General features: G+C 49.2%; 8 protein-coding genes across 8 annotated transcripts; 3 read left to right on the forward strand and 5 right to left on the reverse strand.

Annotated features, from left to right (window-relative positions):
* Window positions 1-462: 462 nt before the first annotated feature.
* GGS25DRAFT_89143 (M6 metalloprotease) lies at window positions 463-1,954 on the reverse strand. The gene has a single exon (XM_049266112.1). The coding sequence runs from the start codon at window positions 1,651-1,653 to the stop codon at window positions 481-483; it is 1,173 nt and encodes a 390-aa protein (XP_049112404.1). The 5' UTR covers window positions 1,654-1,954; the 3' UTR covers window positions 463-480.
* Window positions 1,955-2,255: 301 nt separating this feature from the next.
* On the reverse strand, window positions 2,256-3,327 carry GGS25DRAFT_526376 (uncharacterized protein; the record flags this gene model as incomplete). The annotated part of the gene is made up of 4 exons (XM_049264972.1): window positions 2,256-2,890; window positions 2,964-3,074; window positions 3,135-3,209; window positions 3,282-3,327. 4 exons carry the CDS (start codon window positions 3,325-3,327, stop codon window positions 2,256-2,258), a joined length of 867 nt encoding a protein of 288 aa, XP_049112405.1.
* Window positions 3,328-4,510: 1,183 nt separating this feature from the next.
* On the forward strand, window positions 4,511-5,889 carry GGS25DRAFT_89171 (putative gibberellin 20 oxidase). The gene is made up of 3 exons (XM_049266113.1): window positions 4,511-5,303; window positions 5,370-5,489; window positions 5,548-5,889. The coding sequence occupies exons 1-3, from the start codon at window positions 4,784-4,786 to the stop codon at window positions 5,880-5,882; spliced, it is 975 nt and encodes a 324-aa protein (XP_049112406.1). The 5' UTR covers window positions 4,511-4,783; the 3' UTR covers window positions 5,883-5,889.
* Window positions 5,890-6,669: 780 nt separating this feature from the next.
* GGS25DRAFT_510978 (uncharacterized protein) lies at window positions 6,670-9,152 on the reverse strand. Its single transcript, XM_049262691.1, has one exon. The coding sequence runs from the start codon at window positions 8,606-8,608 to the stop codon at window positions 6,959-6,961; it is 1,650 nt and encodes a 549-aa protein (XP_049112407.1). The 5' UTR covers window positions 8,609-9,152; the 3' UTR covers window positions 6,670-6,958.
* A 332-nt stretch (window positions 9,153-9,484) lies between these two features.
* Window positions 9,485-10,977, forward strand: GGS25DRAFT_526379 (membrane dipeptidase-domain-containing protein; the record flags this gene model as incomplete). Its single annotated transcript, XM_049264973.1, has 4 exons — window positions 9,485-9,759; window positions 9,813-9,885; window positions 10,342-10,764; window positions 10,819-10,977. The coding sequence occupies 4 exons, from the start codon at window positions 9,485-9,487 to the stop codon at window positions 10,975-10,977; spliced, it is 930 nt and encodes a 309-aa protein (XP_049112408.1).
* A 37-nt stretch (window positions 10,978-11,014) lies between these two features.
* Window positions 11,015-13,675, reverse strand: GGS25DRAFT_89296 (uncharacterized protein). Its single transcript, XM_049266115.1, has 5 exons — window positions 13,486-13,675; window positions 12,813-13,426; window positions 12,720-12,751; window positions 11,343-12,668; window positions 11,015-11,277 (listed from the first exon to the last, which is right to left on the reverse strand). Exons 1-5 carry the CDS (start codon window positions 13,566-13,568, stop codon window positions 11,227-11,229), a joined length of 2,106 nt encoding a protein of 701 aa, XP_049112409.1. The 5' UTR covers window positions 13,569-13,675; the 3' UTR covers window positions 11,015-11,226.
* A 262-nt stretch (window positions 13,676-13,937) lies between these two features.
* GGS25DRAFT_89428 (NAD(P)-binding protein) lies at window positions 13,938-15,170 on the forward strand. The gene is made up of 2 exons (XM_049266117.1): window positions 13,938-14,987; window positions 15,043-15,170. The coding sequence occupies exons 1-2, from the start codon at window positions 14,101-14,103 to the stop codon at window positions 15,152-15,154; spliced, it is 999 nt and encodes a 332-aa protein (XP_049112410.1). The 5' UTR covers window positions 13,938-14,100; the 3' UTR covers window positions 15,155-15,170.
* On the reverse strand, window positions 15,001-16,724 carry GGS25DRAFT_89371 (NAD(P)-binding protein). The gene is made up of 5 exons (XM_049266116.1): window positions 16,709-16,724; window positions 16,487-16,603; window positions 16,327-16,427; window positions 15,778-16,255; window positions 15,001-15,715 (listed from the first exon to the last, which is right to left on the reverse strand). Exons 2-5 carry the CDS (start codon window positions 16,563-16,565, stop codon window positions 15,507-15,509), a joined length of 867 nt encoding a protein of 288 aa, XP_049112411.1. The 5' UTR covers window positions 16,566-16,603; window positions 16,709-16,724; the 3' UTR covers window positions 15,001-15,506.
* Between the last annotated feature and the right edge of the window lie 127 nt (window positions 16,725-16,851).

Genomic DNA, 16,851 nt, shown 5'->3' on the forward strand with positions numbered 1-16,851 from the left:
TTTTTGACCGCCACCACCAAGATCGTTATGGACCATGTGTAAAAAACCGTTTATTTTGATAAAATTTTGGTGGAATAAGTGGAATTTTGCGTTTGGTAGCCAATTGGACTGCCCTTTTTTCAGGTAAATCTAATCACCGCCACGATATCTAATCGCCGAAAAATTGGCTTACTGCATAATATCTATTGTACAATATTTTTCATAAAATAGTAAGTACCTTTTCCAATAAAATGGCAGTAAAGGTACAACGGCATTACACGGACCATGACAGTGGGTCCATTTCTACATAACGATATCTCTCTATAACGAATTAAGGGTGGTGTTTTTTCCATATCGTTATGGCCAAGGTTTACTGTACATGCATTTCAAACATTACATCCACATATCACTCAATTTTGTATCAGACAGGACCGTGTATCGGCTATTCTGCCGTTATGCTACTAAGGTTAGTGTACCTAGTCTACCTAGGCTATGTATAACTCACAACACATCCACTTTGATCTTGGCCTCATCGGCAGACTCTTCCAAGATCGTAACAGTAACACCCCAATCTGCGAACGTAAAAGTATCCGTCCCCTTCAGACTCAATGGCGCATCATTTAGTTCATCATCCGCACAGCCTCCCGAATCCGGTGTGACGTCTAACACCCGCACCGGGCCTTCACCCGTAGCAACCGTCGTCGATACCACGTAGAGGAGGACCCCCGTGGCACACGATGCCGCGTCCAGAGCGTTCGCCGTACGATACTCGGCCACCAGCGCGTTGGTGCTGCTATGCTTGACCACCACTGCCTTAGCCCCTCCAGCCTTCTCCAGCGGCGTCAGCGTATGCGTGGTCGAGCCCTTCGCAGCCACGCACTCGACCTGCTCGTCCTTCAACCACCCCAACCGCCACTTATCCCACGCGAAGAAATCCGGGCTCGGCCCGCTAATCAGCCCCATCAGGTCCCAGCCCCCGATGTACTGCCCCGTCGGGCCGCCGTCCAGCGGGTAGTAGTCGGGCATGCACATCGTGTGGCCCGTCTCGTGGTTGAGCGTGAGGTACCCCCAGTCCATGAACGCGTCCACGCCGATGGTGACGGCCTTCTTGGCGACGAAGACGCCGTCGTGCGTCGTGACGTTGCTGTTGAACGTCGGCGAGAACGCGATGTCGGCCGCGTTGGCCGTCGGGATCACGTACAGCACGTCGGTCGGCGGGATCGTGGCCCCGTACGCCAGCAGCGCGTCCTGGATGTACTTCTGGTGCGCCTCGAACGTCAGCCCGCGCGCGAACCCGTACGACACCGCCGTGTCCGGCATCCGGTGGAAGCCCCCCGACGTGTCGGCGGTGACGTTCAGCGACAGCGCCCCGTACGACGCCGTCGCGAACCAGTCTGCCGCGGCGGGCAGGAAGAAGTCGTGCAGGCTTTGCGCCGTCTCGTCGGCTTGCTGGTCGCTGAAGTCGATGAACAGCATGAAGGCGCGCAGCGTGCCCGTGCTGGGCGCGCAGTTGAACTCGTATCCGAAGCCGGCGCTGAGATAGACGTCCGAGTTCGCGGCGAGCTTGCAGGCGGAGACGTCGGCTCGTGGTTGTGGTTGGGAGGCGGATGTAATCGTCGCGTGCCATAGCAGCCCCTGCGCGGCAACGCGCAGCAGCCGTGTAATGCTAGCCATTTCGAACTCGCTCGGTCTTTCCAAGACTTATGTTTAAAGGTAAAGTAATACCAAGAAGAGTAAATGTCTTGCGACGTGCTGAGCTCCTATTTATATAAGAACGCAGTCTACGCCTGTAAGTACCCTTGACGACTAGGTCGGAATACGAGTTTGGGAGATCACTTGGCTTCATTTACCCGGTACTCATTGGGGCCTAGGCTAATTATGCGCGCCTAAGAAGATACGCCTCGTATCGTAGCAATAGCTTCGGTTTTTCTAGAAGAATACGACTACAATCCACATTAAAAGCGTGAGATGTCTCTTGCGGTGAAGAATTCATGTTCTAGAAGACTTGTCAGGTACTACTAATAGTAGAGGCAGAACGCATCACTCAACAGCACATCTCCGTGAAGATCTGTATAATCAGATAAACAATGCGGATTCATGTTGACGAAAATGAAACAAAATAATTTAAATGTCATGTCGGTCGCTAATTCATGCCATCGTCCGCTACAGATCGTCCGCATAAATCCTCAACCTACTCATTTGCCATCCACGGGCCAAGAAATACTCTTCAGCAGGTAGCAGGGAATACAGAGCGGGGTTTCAGATCCCAACACTAGTTAGTAGAAGTTGAAGACTTTCATGCTGCCAAACGGGTTTCTCTGTCCCTCCCCGCCATCCAAGTTCCGCCGCACGAACCTGATCCCGACGATGATGTACCACGCGGCCGCGACTGTGACGTAGGCATCCTGTATGATATACTGCAAGGCCTCGCGCTCGACGAAGACGTCACCGCCAAGTGCCTGCTCGCTCGTGAAAAAGTTCCCGCCGAACAACGCGTTGCTAGCCTGTCGCGAGCCGATGCTGGTCACCAGTGCCAGGGCTAGAGTGCAGGTGCTGAGGAGTATAGTGATCAGCATGGCGGCCTTGTACCGGCGCTTCTTCGAGGTGCCTGCCAAGCCAACGGCTAGCATCACGTTGCTGATGATGAAGAGGACGACGGAGATGACGGGCAGCTCCCCGTTGAACACGTCCGCTTGTAGGTGCTGGGCGATGGGTAGGAGTGAGTCCAGGGCATCCTGAAGCGCGGGCTTGGTGTCGTTGGATAAGTCGAGCTTGTCGCAGAACCACTCGTTGAGATCGCCGGGGTCGGAGCCCCGCATGTTCATCACGCAGGATGTGGTATAATCGGAGGAGGAGTTGCGACTGTCCTGGGAAGGGGGGGTTGCGGTGTTGGAGATGGACACACAGCCACCTATTACCGTATCGTTGCTGTTAACTACGCCAGTTTCCATGAAGATGAAGTGCACTTTGTGTCTGTTACTCACCAAAGTACCCTACCCGAAGTTGGATGTCGTAGGTCTTGTTTACATGGAGCTCGGTTAGGTAGAGGTGGCTAATGGGCGGAGTTTGGGATACGGAGCCAGCGACGGTGAAGACTATCCTACGTCAGCAAGATGCATATAAGTAGGTACTTAGGGAGGGAAGTTGAAGATTACCTCCAAGGATAGTGACGAAAATGAAGACTAGCACGGCAATGCAGGCAACAATGAGGTTCTTGCATGCTTGGCGTTCTGGGGAATTACGTGTCAGCTGTTTTGGTTTTTGAAGAGAAGGTGGTATGAGTTGATATGATACCTACTCACTTTGATGGTTGCTGTTTTGGTAGCTATCTTCCATTGGTCCTGGCATTGTTTCAATGTTATTGATGATGATGATGACTAGAACAGGTACTTCAATTAAGCGTGGTTGAGTACCTTGTCATTTGCCTCGCTACGGCGAGTATGTTTATATATTTATGAAGATACCTGGAGACCACGCGCACAACACCAAGGGAACGTCCTCATTGCAGACTCCATCACTAAGGCTCTGTATTTTCACGAATATATGATTCCCCGGGTTACAGTGGTATCACACTTAAGTTTCTATTTTTACCACATATAGTTTGCTTAACTGTTCGTTGAACGAATCCGTAGACGACAACACGGCTAGCACAGCCTCGACTAAGGTCTACAAGATGTTGAAATGTTTGCATTGGTTGACGAGATAATAAGAGTCACCAACACTTGTGTCCAGGTTTAAATCTAGAGATCTTTTTGACGACGCCGAGCCATCAGTATATCTACTAAAGAAGGCTTTGAGGCTCTGCACGAATATCTCATTTCCATGAGACATAGCTGTGAGCCCAGGCTTCAGTCTATGACAACCGAGCCAGGTAACGACCGTTACACTACAGCCGCCGCAAGTATCCGGTGTTGATCAGGTGTAGGGCAAGTATGACTACCTAGTACGCGATGTTTAGCTAATGCAACCTTGTGGCACGCTGAAGGATTGAGTTGTCTTCGCGGATCTAGGCTCACCTTGTGTTTTGCGCAGTTGGTGTTGACTGATGTTGTAGTAAAGTTCACGCTTCGGCCTTTTCGGGGGTTTGTCACATCAACTATGAATCTAGTCCTACTTTGCGAAACGTAAACAACGGTTCATGTTGGTAAACCTACCTAGGTATTGAGGCGGAGTTTCAGCAAACTTGCTAGGCTTGCAATGTGGGAGTTGTGCTTCAAAGCGGGCAAAGTAAACGAGGGGCGGCTTGAAAGGCCTGCTAGCATTTCATTTCAATGGCCAATATTGGTGGAAATTGTCAGTAGAAAAAAGAATATATTGATGTGATTTATTGAAGATGGACGTATCAAATGTTATATCTCGATGCTCATGTTGACTCAATACGTACCTAGGTATATATAACGAGCGTGTAATTCTAGAAATGCTTTAATCAGTAATGACGCTGTATCATTGACGGCCAAGTATCCATTCCATCCATTCAGAGCATTTAAAATGATAACTAGTACATCTCAAGGTGGAATCGGAGACCCTTCATGATAATGATAAATGTACAAAGTAGGAGGGAGGGACTGATCCCTGTATTTCTTATCTCTAGGTGCGGACGGGCAACATTGAAATCCTCCGATACTTAGGTATAGCTCCGAGATTATGCACAATGAAACATTCTGCATATGTAGTTGAACCCAGTTGAACGTATAAGTGCTTAATTCACCCCGCAACACTACTTTCTTACCTAGGTACCTACCTAGGCCTGCCTACTCTTAAGAATCAATAAATCAGGGTTACCGTGAGTGAAGACAACCTCAAGATGGCTGTTGAAGAAGTGCCTACCATCACGATTCCCGTAATCGACATATCCGGCGACGTCGCCAACAACCTATCGCTCCGACCCCAAATCGCGCGAGACCTAAACGCCGCCTGCCGCTCCCCGGGCTTTTTCCAGATCGTCGGACACGACGTGCCAGCCTCTCTGCAGACGCGGGTTTTCAACACAATCGCGCAGTTCTACGCTCTGCCGCCGGCGAAAAAGCTGGCGCTGCGCCGCGAGCTCTCGGGGCGGGGCTACGAAGCCATCGGGTCGCAGACCTTGGACGAGTTCCCAGATCGCAAAGAGGGGTTCATGATCGGCCCCGAACTTCCGCCTGGCGACGGGTTCTTGGAGGGCCCGAACTTGTGGCCCGAGGAAAGCGATTGTCCTGGGTTTCGGGCTACGATGGAGGAGTACTTCGCTGCCATGCGCAGATTAAGTGTTAGGATGTTTCGCTTGTTGGCGACTAGTTTGGACCTCGATGTGCACTACTTTGACGAGTTCGTGGATAGCCGAGACTGTCAGAGACTATCCTTTTTCATTTGTGAATAGTCGACGTGGACTAACATAGTTGATGTCGCTTTAGCTATCTCAATGTGTCGCGCCCATAAATACCCCCCAGCTGACACTGCAATGGCGAAGAAGTCGCGCGGGGTAGGCGCCCATACCGATTTCGGGGCCATGACGCTGCTCCTTCAAGATGACCGTGAGATTCCCTCTACATGCACCTTGTTTACTGTCATCGCTAACATCAACGCTACTAGTGGGAGGCCTGGAAGTTCTCCACAGGCCTACCGAGACTTGGCATAGTGTGCCATGCATCAAGGGCGCCTATGTCGTCAACATCGGCGACATGATGGAAAGGTGGACAAACGGCCGCTACACGTCAACAGTACACCGCGTAGCATCGCCAGTGTCGAGCAAAGATAGATACAGTGTTGCGTTCTTCAATGAGGGCCGGTTGAAGCAGGTCATCGACTGCATCCCAACGTGCCTGGAGCTCAATGAGGGGGCGCCGATATACCCGCCTGTAACGGTGGAAGCCCACTTACGCAAACGATATGAAGACAGCTATAAGGGGAATCCGATCAAAGGCTAAGTTCGACGCGCGTTTTATGTCACGAGCTGGAACCTAGAAGACGCAGAACAACGTCGTTGTTGCATGGGGATCTCTAACGTCTCCCTCGGGCTATGGAGTCTAGGAATGGAGGCTACATATACATTCATGCTGTCTTTGTTCCATGTGGCGCCTATGTAGTCTTGGGTAGGCCCTTGACAGTTTGTATAATTGTGATGTTTGCAATGATGGGAACGAGGATAACAAGTGAGCATCTTGTAAGCACGCAAGTATCCTCCATTTTCATTCTAAAGCGTAATACTGTGTACCCCCGTGATTATACATTCGTTCGAGATAGCAGTTGTGCTGGGTTAGACAGAAGAATTGTACCCACAAATGCCAAATACTGAGGGCATCACGTGGACCTTTGTACCTCTGTACAATGTAACCGATAAGTAAATCACATGACTTCACTCTCACGATTCCCATCCTCCGGCTCCGACTTGTCGCAAGCCCGCGAGCCCCACTATATAAACCCCTTTTCCCAATGATGCCGGGCAGGACCCACAATTCCCGCGCACGCATATCTTCTGGTTACTGATCATTCTTATAAGTATCTAGATGTTCAAGTAGTTTCCGATTTAGTAAATAGATAGCATAATGGCCCTGGGAACAATTTATTTGTTTTACGACTGATTATTGTTCTCTGTATTGGTTACCTGATAGCGAGTGTAAGGGGGTACAAGCAGTGAAGACGATTTTAAATCAGAACTTGAATAATAAACGAAAAGAAGAGACTTAGAGTTTTTCCTCTTCGAGGATTAATTATGTAGGTACATGAGCAACGTTTAGCTAGGAAATAGATAGCCACTGCTGTGACTACCGGTATCCGTCTCCTGGTATTGAGAGTAAATCTTCCTCGCGTTTTACCACCTTGCAGATGCGTCAATATTCCCGGCCATGCAAATCGCAGTAATCCGCCACCTTCAGTAAAGCCAGTTCATTCTCCCATTTCCTTCATTATCTTCCAAATCGTCCAGAGAACACGTGCATATACGTGTCCATGAATCCACCTATGGTACGGTGCCATGCTTTCCCTGATCCTCAGCTGGAACCTATCATGCTGCGCGCCTATTTCCCCATTTTTCTTCCCAGCTATTGAGCTCGAACTCTTTCCATGGATTGTAGTATAACTCGATGAACTTTTCCGTCAGTTGAGGTCCACGGTGCTTGGGTTCTTGTCCGATGCTTCGAAGAAGGCGGCTCAGGTCGAAGTCTGGGCGCCAATCACCAACAGTCCACAAGATCTTGCCTTCGTCCTGGGCTTTACTGTACTCCGGTCCGAGCAAGCACTGGCCCATGGCTCTGGCTGCGCAGCCGCGCTTGATGTACCAGACGCCCCACATAGTTGTACTATACATCGTTTCGCCGTTGCTAAGTAACAGACCCGAGGGAATACTTGCGACTAGCGTGGCCGTTTTGAGGTCCCTCATTTGTAGACAGGCGCGTCCGAAAGACTCTAGTAGCGGCACCAGAGCATCGTCGTTCGGGACCACCTCACAACGATGCATAGCGAAGTCCATTTCACGGTGTTCCGGGAGTGAAAACCCGCTGGCCGCCAATCTATCCTCTTCTGCGCTGTAACCGTATCCTGGAGGCATTTGCGTAAGCAGAGGGGGAAGGATTCTAGGATCATCGTCTATCGGCTCTTTATTTCGGAAATAGCTTCCTCCGGATGGTCGTCTGATGGGAATCATCAACTGGAGATGTTCCAAGTTGTACCAGTAGGGCACCGATAAAGCCCGACTTTGGCTGGGCAAGAATAGTGCGTCATCCATGCACAAGTTGAAATCAACTTCCTTCAGGCGCTTAGAGTTCGCCACCACTGTTCCAATTGCAGCTGATAATGGATCTGCGGGTGCGTTATTGGGGAACAGGCTTCTGGCGCCCCAAACTGGATTCCAGGAAACCCCGTTGTAGGTGTTCAATCTAAAGTACTCCAGTCTGGAAAGTGTTGACATGTTGTTCAAAATCGCCTCAGCGAGTTCTTTTCGGTATGACTGACGAAACTCAATGTAGCGTATTTCACTGTCCTTCAGAGCCACGGCCAACCTTTGAAGGTTTGGTAGTTTCTTCACCATTCCGAAAGCTGAACTTGGACTGATTTTTCTTGTTATAGCCCAAATTCGGAATGATGATACCACGGGTAGAGATGGCAATGCGGAAAGGCGCTGAAGAAGTAGGTACGAGTAATGGAATCGCCATGCTTGAAGGTCGAGGCCGTATGTAGTCTGGTCAGGTTTCTTGATGTTGATGGTATCGCCTCCGACGCAGTACAAGGGGTCTGAGTGCCGCAAAAACTTGTGGTCCGAGGTAGAATACACATCTCGGATCTCTAGCGTAAAAGTGCCGTCCTTGAAGACGTTCCAGTCCTTGAGAATTTGGAACAGACCGTGGATTGCAACCGTAAAGGATTCATTGTTAACGTTTCGCTCGTCCTCACGTTCGAAACGGCCACGCTCCCAGTCTTGGTACGTGGGCAACAATACGATATACTCAATCTTTTTGACATATCGACGGCGATCACCGCGAACAACTTGTTTGAAGCGGTTTAGGTTGGTACTTCTCAGGAGAATGTCTTGGAACGTTTGACGTTCAATAGCAAGCTGCCATTTGCGTGAAATGGTGGCCAGCTTTGGACGCTCAACATCCGGGCCATCCAGTGATGCGGCGATCCTGTCGTAGATATCGTACGGCAGTTTATCCATGCTGACTGTTGAAATTGAAACCACGATCTGACTGAAATCTGTAATTTCTTTTAAGGAAGAGAAAGTAAAGTGTTGTAGTAAATGATGGTAGAGAAGGGAAAAGTTTCGAATGATGTGCACTATTCAATTAGGTAGTTCTTTCTAAAGTTAGTGGGTAAAGTGTAGCGTGTTGGTTTGAGTTGCTGATTTGTTTTTTGTATTTATATCCGTGTTGTTTTTAGTATGTACTATTGAAGCTTTCAGTACATATACGCATACCTGATTGTAAATTACTCATATATGAATAAAATTGGTTGAGCAGAATATGCAGGCACTGTTGACATTGGCTTTGAGGGAAGGAGTATTGTGTTGTCTGTAGGTACCAAACATTGGATTCTAAGATGCTGGAGGCCACACAGTCACTGAACTTATAGAGAAAAGCTGCTGTTACGAGGTCGATTAATATCTACCTAGGTACACTGCTTCCTCAAAGCGTAAAATGAGAAACTCTAGGTACCTACCTACATGTCACTAATTGGAGCTTGTTAAGACTTGTTAGACGTATTGGCATAAAGAAAGTGCTTAAGCAAAAGACCAATAACGAAAGATCAATCATCCGCCCTTTGGCCCCTTTGGCCTGGCAGTAAAATCTGACAAGACCTATCATAAGTGCGGCTCCCCTGTCATGCAGCCATGATACCACGGAACCATGCAATCGCGGACGTTCGTACACATCGAAAACTCTCCATCGCCAATTTCCCCGCTCGACCAAAATCAAGAAGAGCCTGGCGTCAGTAGCAGTCCGTTTTACCTATTTGCCTACCTATACTAAGCAAATAGCTCAAATCATAGAGTACCTAGTGACTAAGGTGAACTATATTTGCGACAACACTGACTATGGCCGAACCAGAAGTCACCAGAGCAAACATGTCACCGCCTACAGGCGAGCAGTCCCATTCCACACAGACTGTAGACTCAGGTATCCCGGACCGAACTCTCGTTGTCCGTCCCCACGCTCATAGCACCAGCTTCCTCACAAGATTTTGCTATCACATCCTCGGCGCCGGATTCGCATTCTTACTAAGCCCCTTTGAATTCATGTGGCCCAACTATGCACCGCTTGAACCAACAGGCTATGAGGCACGCACGAGGAGAGTACTGAGAGCCACACCGTGTGTTCGCATTGAATAAGCGCGGAGTTTCTTTTCGCTTGACACGTTCGTAGCTTAATTGACGGACACGACGACTTGCCCTGGAAGCTGCGCATAGAGCTGCACGAGCAGATCTACGATGACAGGGTAGATCTGGCCAAGAGGCTTTTGGGGCATAGGTACCGATACTCAGAGGATGAAGACTGGGATGGCGGGAGGTCAGTTTTGGAGTGTATACGTGGATTGTGATGTTGACCAGCAGAGCTTGGAAAAGCCTTCGATGAGTGATACCCTTACGTGATAGAAATGCTAGGTAATTATAGATGCTATTTCTTATTCCAAAATCGTTCTACAGTGGACCGTAAGAGATACACGGGAGCAAGTTGGCTGCTGAAATGAGTGTCTAGGGACTGCTCTTAAGAACAGTAAATGGAGTCGCGGCGAGAAAATGTATATAATCTAGGCATGCGCTGGATGTACAGCCTCGGAGCGCGTTGCATCACACTAACCTACAACTGTGACATCCATTGGGCGACTTCTATTTCTACTGTTGTTTCCGGAAAGAGAAAGCCAGATAGGGGTTAATTCTAACTAGGCTACAAGGCCATCAAAGAAATAAACCGGATAGGCATGATCGTAGACCTGTCGCACGTCTCGCACCAGACCATGCGAGACGTGCCTAGCGTGACAGAAGGCCCCGTAGTCTTCTCGCACTTAGGCGCGTATGGCGTGACGCCGCATCTGCGAAACGTGCCTGACGACGTGCTCCGAGCCGTGAAGCGCAACGGTGGTATCGCGATGGCCATCTTTGTGAACCGCTTCATCAAATCGGGAGACCCCGATCAAGCGACGATCTACGATGTGGTCGACCACATCTGGCACATCGCCGAAGTGTGCGGCTGGGAGTGCGTCGGGGTTGGTAGCGATTTCTCCGGGACGCGGTTCGTGCCCGTGGGGCTGGAAGATGTTTCCAAGTATCCTGATCTTGTGGAACTCCAGATGGAGCGTGGCGCCACCGACGAGCAGGTCCGGCTATTTGCAGGAGAGAACATTTTACGCGTATGATCGAATATCGAACAGAGGGCACGTGAGATCCAAGCTACTGGAAGAAGGCCAGTGGAAGACGAATACGAAGGGAGGGAGTGGTCAAAGGGGTTGAAAGACTCGCCTTGGACGTTGAGAGGGAGTGCGGATAAGCCTAAAGTTGACGAAGGAGCACAGCCACTCAAAAACGTATAAACACAATGATTTCCAAGGTTGGTACCTAGGGAGATAGTGATGGATATTTAGGTAGGCACGAGGCGGGTGCCCCGACGCCGCCCCCCCCTAGAGCCTCATACGGTTTTCAAGTTTCACCCTTTCTACATTGACTACCTGCAGTAAAACTCCGATATTACCAGATACTTTATGGCATTAGTGTCAATTTTGTAAGCGTAGTTTATGCCTTGGGGACCTAAGTTAACGACGAAAGACATAGTTTAGGTGATGTTATCCAGTAACCAAAGGATCCATGTTGTGTAAGTATTGATCCAACAGCCCCTATTAATTGAATTAGTAAGCTGCTCGCCTTAGGTATTACATAAACCTCGTTCTCGCATACTCACCCAATCTATGCTTTCAGACCCGTCAATCATCTGCGACATGGCGCCAGCATACGGTAGCTCCGAGTTATTCGATAGATCCGTGTCTCTAAGCGACGCATCATTCGATAGAAGAAGAAGACCAGCATCATTCTCCGCCACCTTTCTTATCATCAGATCCAGCGCAAGTGCTGCGATGTGTGCTTCAGGAGATGCTGCACTGCTGATAACCCATATCCGCTGAGACTCCTGGAGGGCTCTGTATTCTCGAGCAGCAAGCTGCTGTAGATCCGTGCTTTCCGGCAAGTTTTGCTGTGGAGATCTCATGCGGACGGATAGATCCAGGCATATCACTACAGCGGCCAAGAGGAAATCGTGTACAGGGAGTGAAAGGAACATCCACCGGTCCTCGCACAGCCGCCCACCCGGTGAGCATGCTTTATGTATGTCGACTTGGCGAGTGACAATCTTGAGAGCTGCCTCGGCGCAAGCGCGCCTAGAGAATTCAAATTCGGAACTTTGCGGTTCGTAGTTGATGTATCGTCGATGAAGAATGATGAGCCCCTTGAGGTAGAGGAGCTCGATTGTGCATCGATTCCATATAAGACAAGGGTGATCTATGAAGGAATGGTTCACATCTCGTCCTTTCAACTGCTCTGGTATTCTACCATAAACGTCTTCCATTTCAGTGTCCAGTTCAATTGTTTTGCTGTAGGCTGGCACCGTGAGCGACTGCGTGTTCGCAACGATCTTCTTGAAGACACCCATCACACTAGCCTTGACTATCGTGTATAAAACAGGCGTGTTCTCAGAAAGAGGCTTCGACGGTGGAAGAGCTTTCATATCAACATTGAGATCGGAGTATTCCAAATTGCGCGGTATCTCCGTGTCGCAAAACTCGGTGGGGATCATGCTCGGGAACCCCATCTGGTAGGACATCAGCGCATCAATCTGGAATATGTTGAGCCATACCCGTCGCCTCATTTCACCATCGAAGGGAGAGATGCCGGCGAGTTTACTTGGGTCACGGTGGTACCCCATTCGAAATGCTAACCGGATGATAGTGCCCATCTCGAACCACAGATCGACAGAGCGGCCATTGTTGCTGAAGAAACAGCTCTGAAGATGTATTATAAACGCCTCGAGTGCGTGTTCGTTAGCGGTAGCGTACTGCCCAAGAACAAGACAGTCCACCGTTCTCTGATGTAGTATGCTTATTGGGGGGATCGACCCATCAGGCTCCGGTATGTTCGATATCCGACGCAAGCTTGCTGTTATGGTGAGTACGGAGAACAGTAGAGCTATCCAAAGGGGTGGTGTCGTCGACGGAGAATCCCAGAAGGCAGCGTACTATAGGTTCTGTGAGGAGAGGTTATGGTCAAGCTGTGAAGCGAAGCGTACCTCATTTTGGAATTTAGCTGGATGCACGATCCCTTTACAAGATAGAATGGGTCAGTCACCCCTCATAAAGAGTTTTGGGAGTCGTCATCTCACCAAGAACCATGAACCGAGAGTTAAAATACCAAGAGAGCAGCATGTCGCATATTGGTTGGGAAGGCAATGAACTTAGAACTTCCTCCAGAGTCAAGTGGCGGTTCAAGTTGAACAAAAAGCTGGCGTCTGATACTGCGCGATCCACACCAAAGCCAGTCTCATTTTGTGGTAAAGGCCGATTTGATACGGATAAATGTTCCTTGACTTCTTTGATATCGTCCAAAATCGATAGCCAATGACTGGGGTCGATATAGTTCACTTGACCATCTTCACTCTCTTGAAGATAGGGGGATTCAGGGGTAAGCGCATTTGCTCCTCCACTTACACTGGGAGATGCCGAATCTTGGTTTGCAGGTCTGCTATCGTGCTCGGATGATGGGATGATAGTATGGCTACCCTTGGCTGAATTTGGGGCAAGTCGCCGAGGCTGAAGAACGGCATCACCTGATAGGAATGATGAGACCAGAGTTTCAAGACTATCCAGTCTGTCTTTCATTTTGCGTGGCTTTGGTGTTCCATGCTTATTTCTGTTGGCATTAGTCGCATAGTTACAAAGCGAGGCCTTATCACGCCTTATGCAGGTATCACATGGTAAGCCGCGATTGCACTTTATTCTGTAAATTCGTGTTAGAAATGTGGTTAAGCCATGAGGTTCGGGGACATGGAAACTTACCTTCGAGTTCGGCATGGTTCGCAAGAAACAGGGGGGCGATTTCTTTTTTCCACCTGTCGGTGGCTGTGATCAATGGTAGTCATTGAAGAGTACCTAGGTAGCTGGATTGTTCGTTTCTCGAAGACCGCTTTGTATGCGATGGCCAGAGGGATTCGTCAGTCAAATAATAATCGCAGTCGAACCGAACCTAGGGCTGACAATCCTAGGACGGGAATGTTATATGCGCTGATGGAAACAAGGGCAAAAACGTCAGCTTGGGTGGCTACATACGAAATCCGTCATAGGTAAATAGGGGATGGGTGCGGAGATAATAACTCCGCTTTGTTAGTGTATAAGAATAGATCCAGTGTATTAACCCCGGCCCAATCAGCCTCCTGTACCAATGTCTAGGAGAGGTTGATGTCAATAGATGATATACTGTCAATTGAAGGACATATTAAACCCGCCTTCGTGGATTTATCATCATCTTGAGCTGTTTGGAAAAGCTACAGATATAAAATGGCATTTCAGTGTCGGAAGAAAAGAAGAAAAATCATGCCTACATCAAACAAGCTTCTTCACTCCGCCACACATACCTTCAAGAGAAAGTAACTGCCAAAAATACAACATTTCGTCATGTCTGCCTTCTACGGAGTTACTTCCGTCCTCTATTCGAACCTTCTCGTGAAGCTTCCAGTCCCAACTGGAAACTCTGAGTTACCGAAGCAGATATTCATCGTTACCGGCGCTAACACCGGCCTCGGATTCGAGGCCAGCCTTCACCTGGCGCGGCTTGGCGTCGGAAAGCTGATAATGGCGGTGCGAACCCCATCCAAAGGTGAAGATGCAAGGCAGAGGATCCTTGACTTGACCAGGAGACCAGAAACATCTATCGAAGTCTGGCCCCTCGACATGGACAGATATGACTCCGTCAAGGCGTTCGCTGCTCGCGCCTCTGAGCTCCCACGTCTCGATGGCGTGTTGGCTAACGCGGGCATCATGACCAACACTTTCAGCTGGAGTGAGGACATCGAAAAGACTCTCAACGTCAATGTCGTTAGCACATGCTTATTATACCTGCTCCTCTTGCCAAAGATGCACGAATCCAGTCAGAAAACAGGATACTCCTGTCGCTATGTGATCCCGAACAGCGCGCTGCACTATTCAGCGCCCACTGCAGAGCTAGATCCCAAGCAACATAGCATCCTCAACCGCCTAAACGATCCGGAGAAAGCCGACATGGCTGGCCGATACCCTCTGAGCAAGCTACTCATGATCTACGCCGTGCGCGAATTCGCCGAGAGGTCTAAATCGTCGGAGAAGGGATCGTGCATCATCAACACGACGAATCCGAGCTTCTGCAAGTCTAACCTGGCCAACGAATTCCAAGCATCTGGCGGCTTTAAAGTATTCGAGAAGGTCGTAGCTCGCACCTCCGAGGAAGGTAGTCGCGTTCTAGTTCATGGCTTGTTGGCTGGTCGAGAAACTAATGGGCAATACTTGTCTAACTGTCGCGTTGAAACGTAAGTGGCTCGGTACCCCTGAACAAGTTGATATTATACTTACTTATTCTTGAAGCCCTTCGTGTCACGTCACTGGGAAATGGGGTCAACAGGTCCAGAAGAAGTTCTTTGGCGAGCTGATCGAGAAGCTAGAAAGTATTCAACCTGGAATTTCCTTGCACATGTAATATAAATACGTTCATTAAAGAACGTCATTGACCTAGGTCTCTGTATCGAGCCAGTCACATTTATTCCTGGGTGGAAATATGGAGTATACGGAGCAGATAGTTGAATGAAGGAGTGGGATACAAGATATGTACCTATACACTGTGAGAAGGTTATGAGCTTGTTGTTTGGTTGGGGATATCCGGTGGCTGCTTATCTTCATCTTCCTACCTATGAACAAGCACTTTTTGCTCTAGCTGCAGAAAACACACCCCTGGTACCCCAGGCATCTATTGCCATCCCAAACATACGTATGTATGTGCCATTTGCTTTTCATTTTAGCTGCATTTTGGCAACCCATATTCAAAAGCCTCACTAATACGAAGATGGGAAGACGCACAACCTTCCTCCATCCGTTACAAGCACATTCCCATTGATGTAAGCACCAGCCCTGCTCACGAGGAAGAGAATCGCACCAGCCATGTCTTCCCCGTCCCCGAATCGCTGCTCGGGAACAACGCTCTTAGGCCATTCCTTGCCCTTGTTGCCCTCCTCTAGGAACGTGGTCATTTCACTCGGATAGACTGTAGCTTTTTGTTAGAAAAATGCAAGCTCAACAATGAAACCCATTTATGAGTGCACTTACATCCAGGAACGATGACATTGGACCGGATGCTGAACTGTACGAGGTTCGAAGCAAACATCTTCATCATGTGGATGACGCCGGCCTTGGAGGAGCTGTAGCCAAAGCCCGTGAGGTGCATTCGACTGAATCCACTGATGCTTGACGTGGCGATGACCTGGCTCTTCTGCTTCAGGTTACCACGCTTGTTCCCTTCGTCGAGCAGCTCCAAGAATGCGGTGATAGTATTGAAAACCCCCATACAATTCACCGCATAAGTCTGCGTGAATTCGGCCTCGTCCCAGCAGTCTCTGACGTTCTGGACAAACTCCGTCACGCTCGGGTTTTGGGGCATATTAGCACCGGTCACAGGTCCGGTGATGCCTGAGTTTGCTATCAAAACGTTGATGTAGCCCTCGGCGGATTTGATCTCCGCGGCGGCACGCTCAACATCGGCTTTGCTAGTTACATCGCCCTGGATGATGCGGATGTTTCCGTGCTTCTATGTTACGTCGTGGCAGGTTAGTTGTGGAGCTAATACGAGAATCCCACTCGCCGGGGGGAAAGACGTACAGCGGTGCTCGCAGCTTTTTCTAGCACCTCCTTGCGACGGCCGATTATGTAGACAGTGGCACCATTGGCTTCCAGAGCCTGCGCGTACATAAGACCAATTCCTGCATTCAAGTTCATTAGAATAGGTATTCTGAAAACCCTAGGGGCTAGATCAATCTACCAGTCCCTCCTCCCGATATGACAGCGACAAGACCCTTGACGCCAAAGAGATCGCCAGCATCTACAGCAGCGGAAGCCATTGTTAAGTTTATTATTTAGGTAGGCGGTTGCCAATATTGTGTATTAGTGTAAATGATCCCGGAATACCTCGTATAGTGAATACAAGATGCCTACCAAGTATGATCTAGTAAAGAGGGAGGTAGAGGACGATCAGATACCTTATATACACCTACCTACCTAGGTACCATGGTAAGTATTCAACGTCTTACGAACTTAATCGGACTTAAGTAGGAGGAACTCCGCGAGCTCTAAAAGATTACGCCATCCAGCCAACCCCGATCCGAGGTCGTCTCACCCGAGCCGCTG

This window comes from Hypoxylon fragiforme (assembly GCF_022984875.1).
Source record: "Hypoxylon fragiforme strain CBS 206.31 chromosome Unknown GGS25scaffold_10, whole genome shotgun sequence".
NCBI lineage: Eukaryota > Fungi > Ascomycota > Sordariomycetes > Xylariales > Hypoxylaceae > Hypoxylon > Hypoxylon fragiforme.

Bases quoted from the DNA above. Each gene is read 5' to 3' on its own strand.
- GGS25DRAFT_89371 (XM_049266116.1), bottom strand. From the start codon at position 16,565: ATGGCTTCCGCTGCTGTAGATGCTGGCGATCTCTTTGGCGTCAAGGGT. The intron at 16,428-16,486 runs GTAGATTGATCT...ACTTGAATGCAG, and splicing joins CATATCGGGAGGAGGGACTG to GAATTGGTCTTATGTACGCG. The intron at 16,256-16,326 runs GTACGTCTTTCC...GACGTAACATAG, and splicing joins AAAAAGCTGCGAGCACCGCT to AAGCACGGAAACATCCGCAT.
- GGS25DRAFT_89171 (XM_049266113.1), top strand. From the start codon at position 4,784: ATGGCTGTTGAAGAAGTGCCTACCATCACGATTCCCGTAATCGACATA. The intron at 5,304-5,369 runs GTCAGAGACTAT...ATGTCGCTTTAG, and splicing joins GTTCGTGGATAGCCGAGACT to CTATCTCAATGTGTCGCGCC. The intron at 5,490-5,547 runs GTGAGATTCCCT...CAACGCTACTAG, and splicing joins GCTGCTCCTTCAAGATGACC to TGGGAGGCCTGGAAGTTCTC.
- GGS25DRAFT_510978 (XM_049262691.1), bottom strand. From the start codon at position 8,608: ATGGATAAACTGCCGTACGATATCTACGACAGGATCGCCGCATCACTG.
- GGS25DRAFT_89296 (XM_049266115.1), bottom strand. From the start codon at position 13,568: ATGACTACCATTGATCACAGCCACCGACAGGTGGAAAAAAGAAATCGC. The intron at 13,427-13,485 runs GTAAGTTTCCAT...ACGAATTTACAG, and splicing joins GAACCATGCCGAACTCGAAG to AATAAAGTGCAATCGCGGCT. The intron at 11,278-11,342 runs GTGAGTATGCGA...TTCAATTAATAG, and splicing joins GGTCTGAAAGCATAGATTGG to GGGCTGTTGGATCAATACTT.
- GGS25DRAFT_89143 (XM_049266112.1), bottom strand. From the start codon at position 1,653: ATGGCTAGCATTACACGGCTGCTGCGCGTTGCCGCGCAGGGGCTGCTA.
- GGS25DRAFT_89428 (XM_049266117.1), top strand. From the start codon at position 14,101: ATGTCTGCCTTCTACGGAGTTACTTCCGTCCTCTATTCGAACCTTCTC. The intron at 14,988-15,042 runs GTAAGTGGCTCG...TTATTCTTGAAG, and splicing joins TCTAACTGTCGCGTTGAAAC to CCCTTCGTGTCACGTCACTG.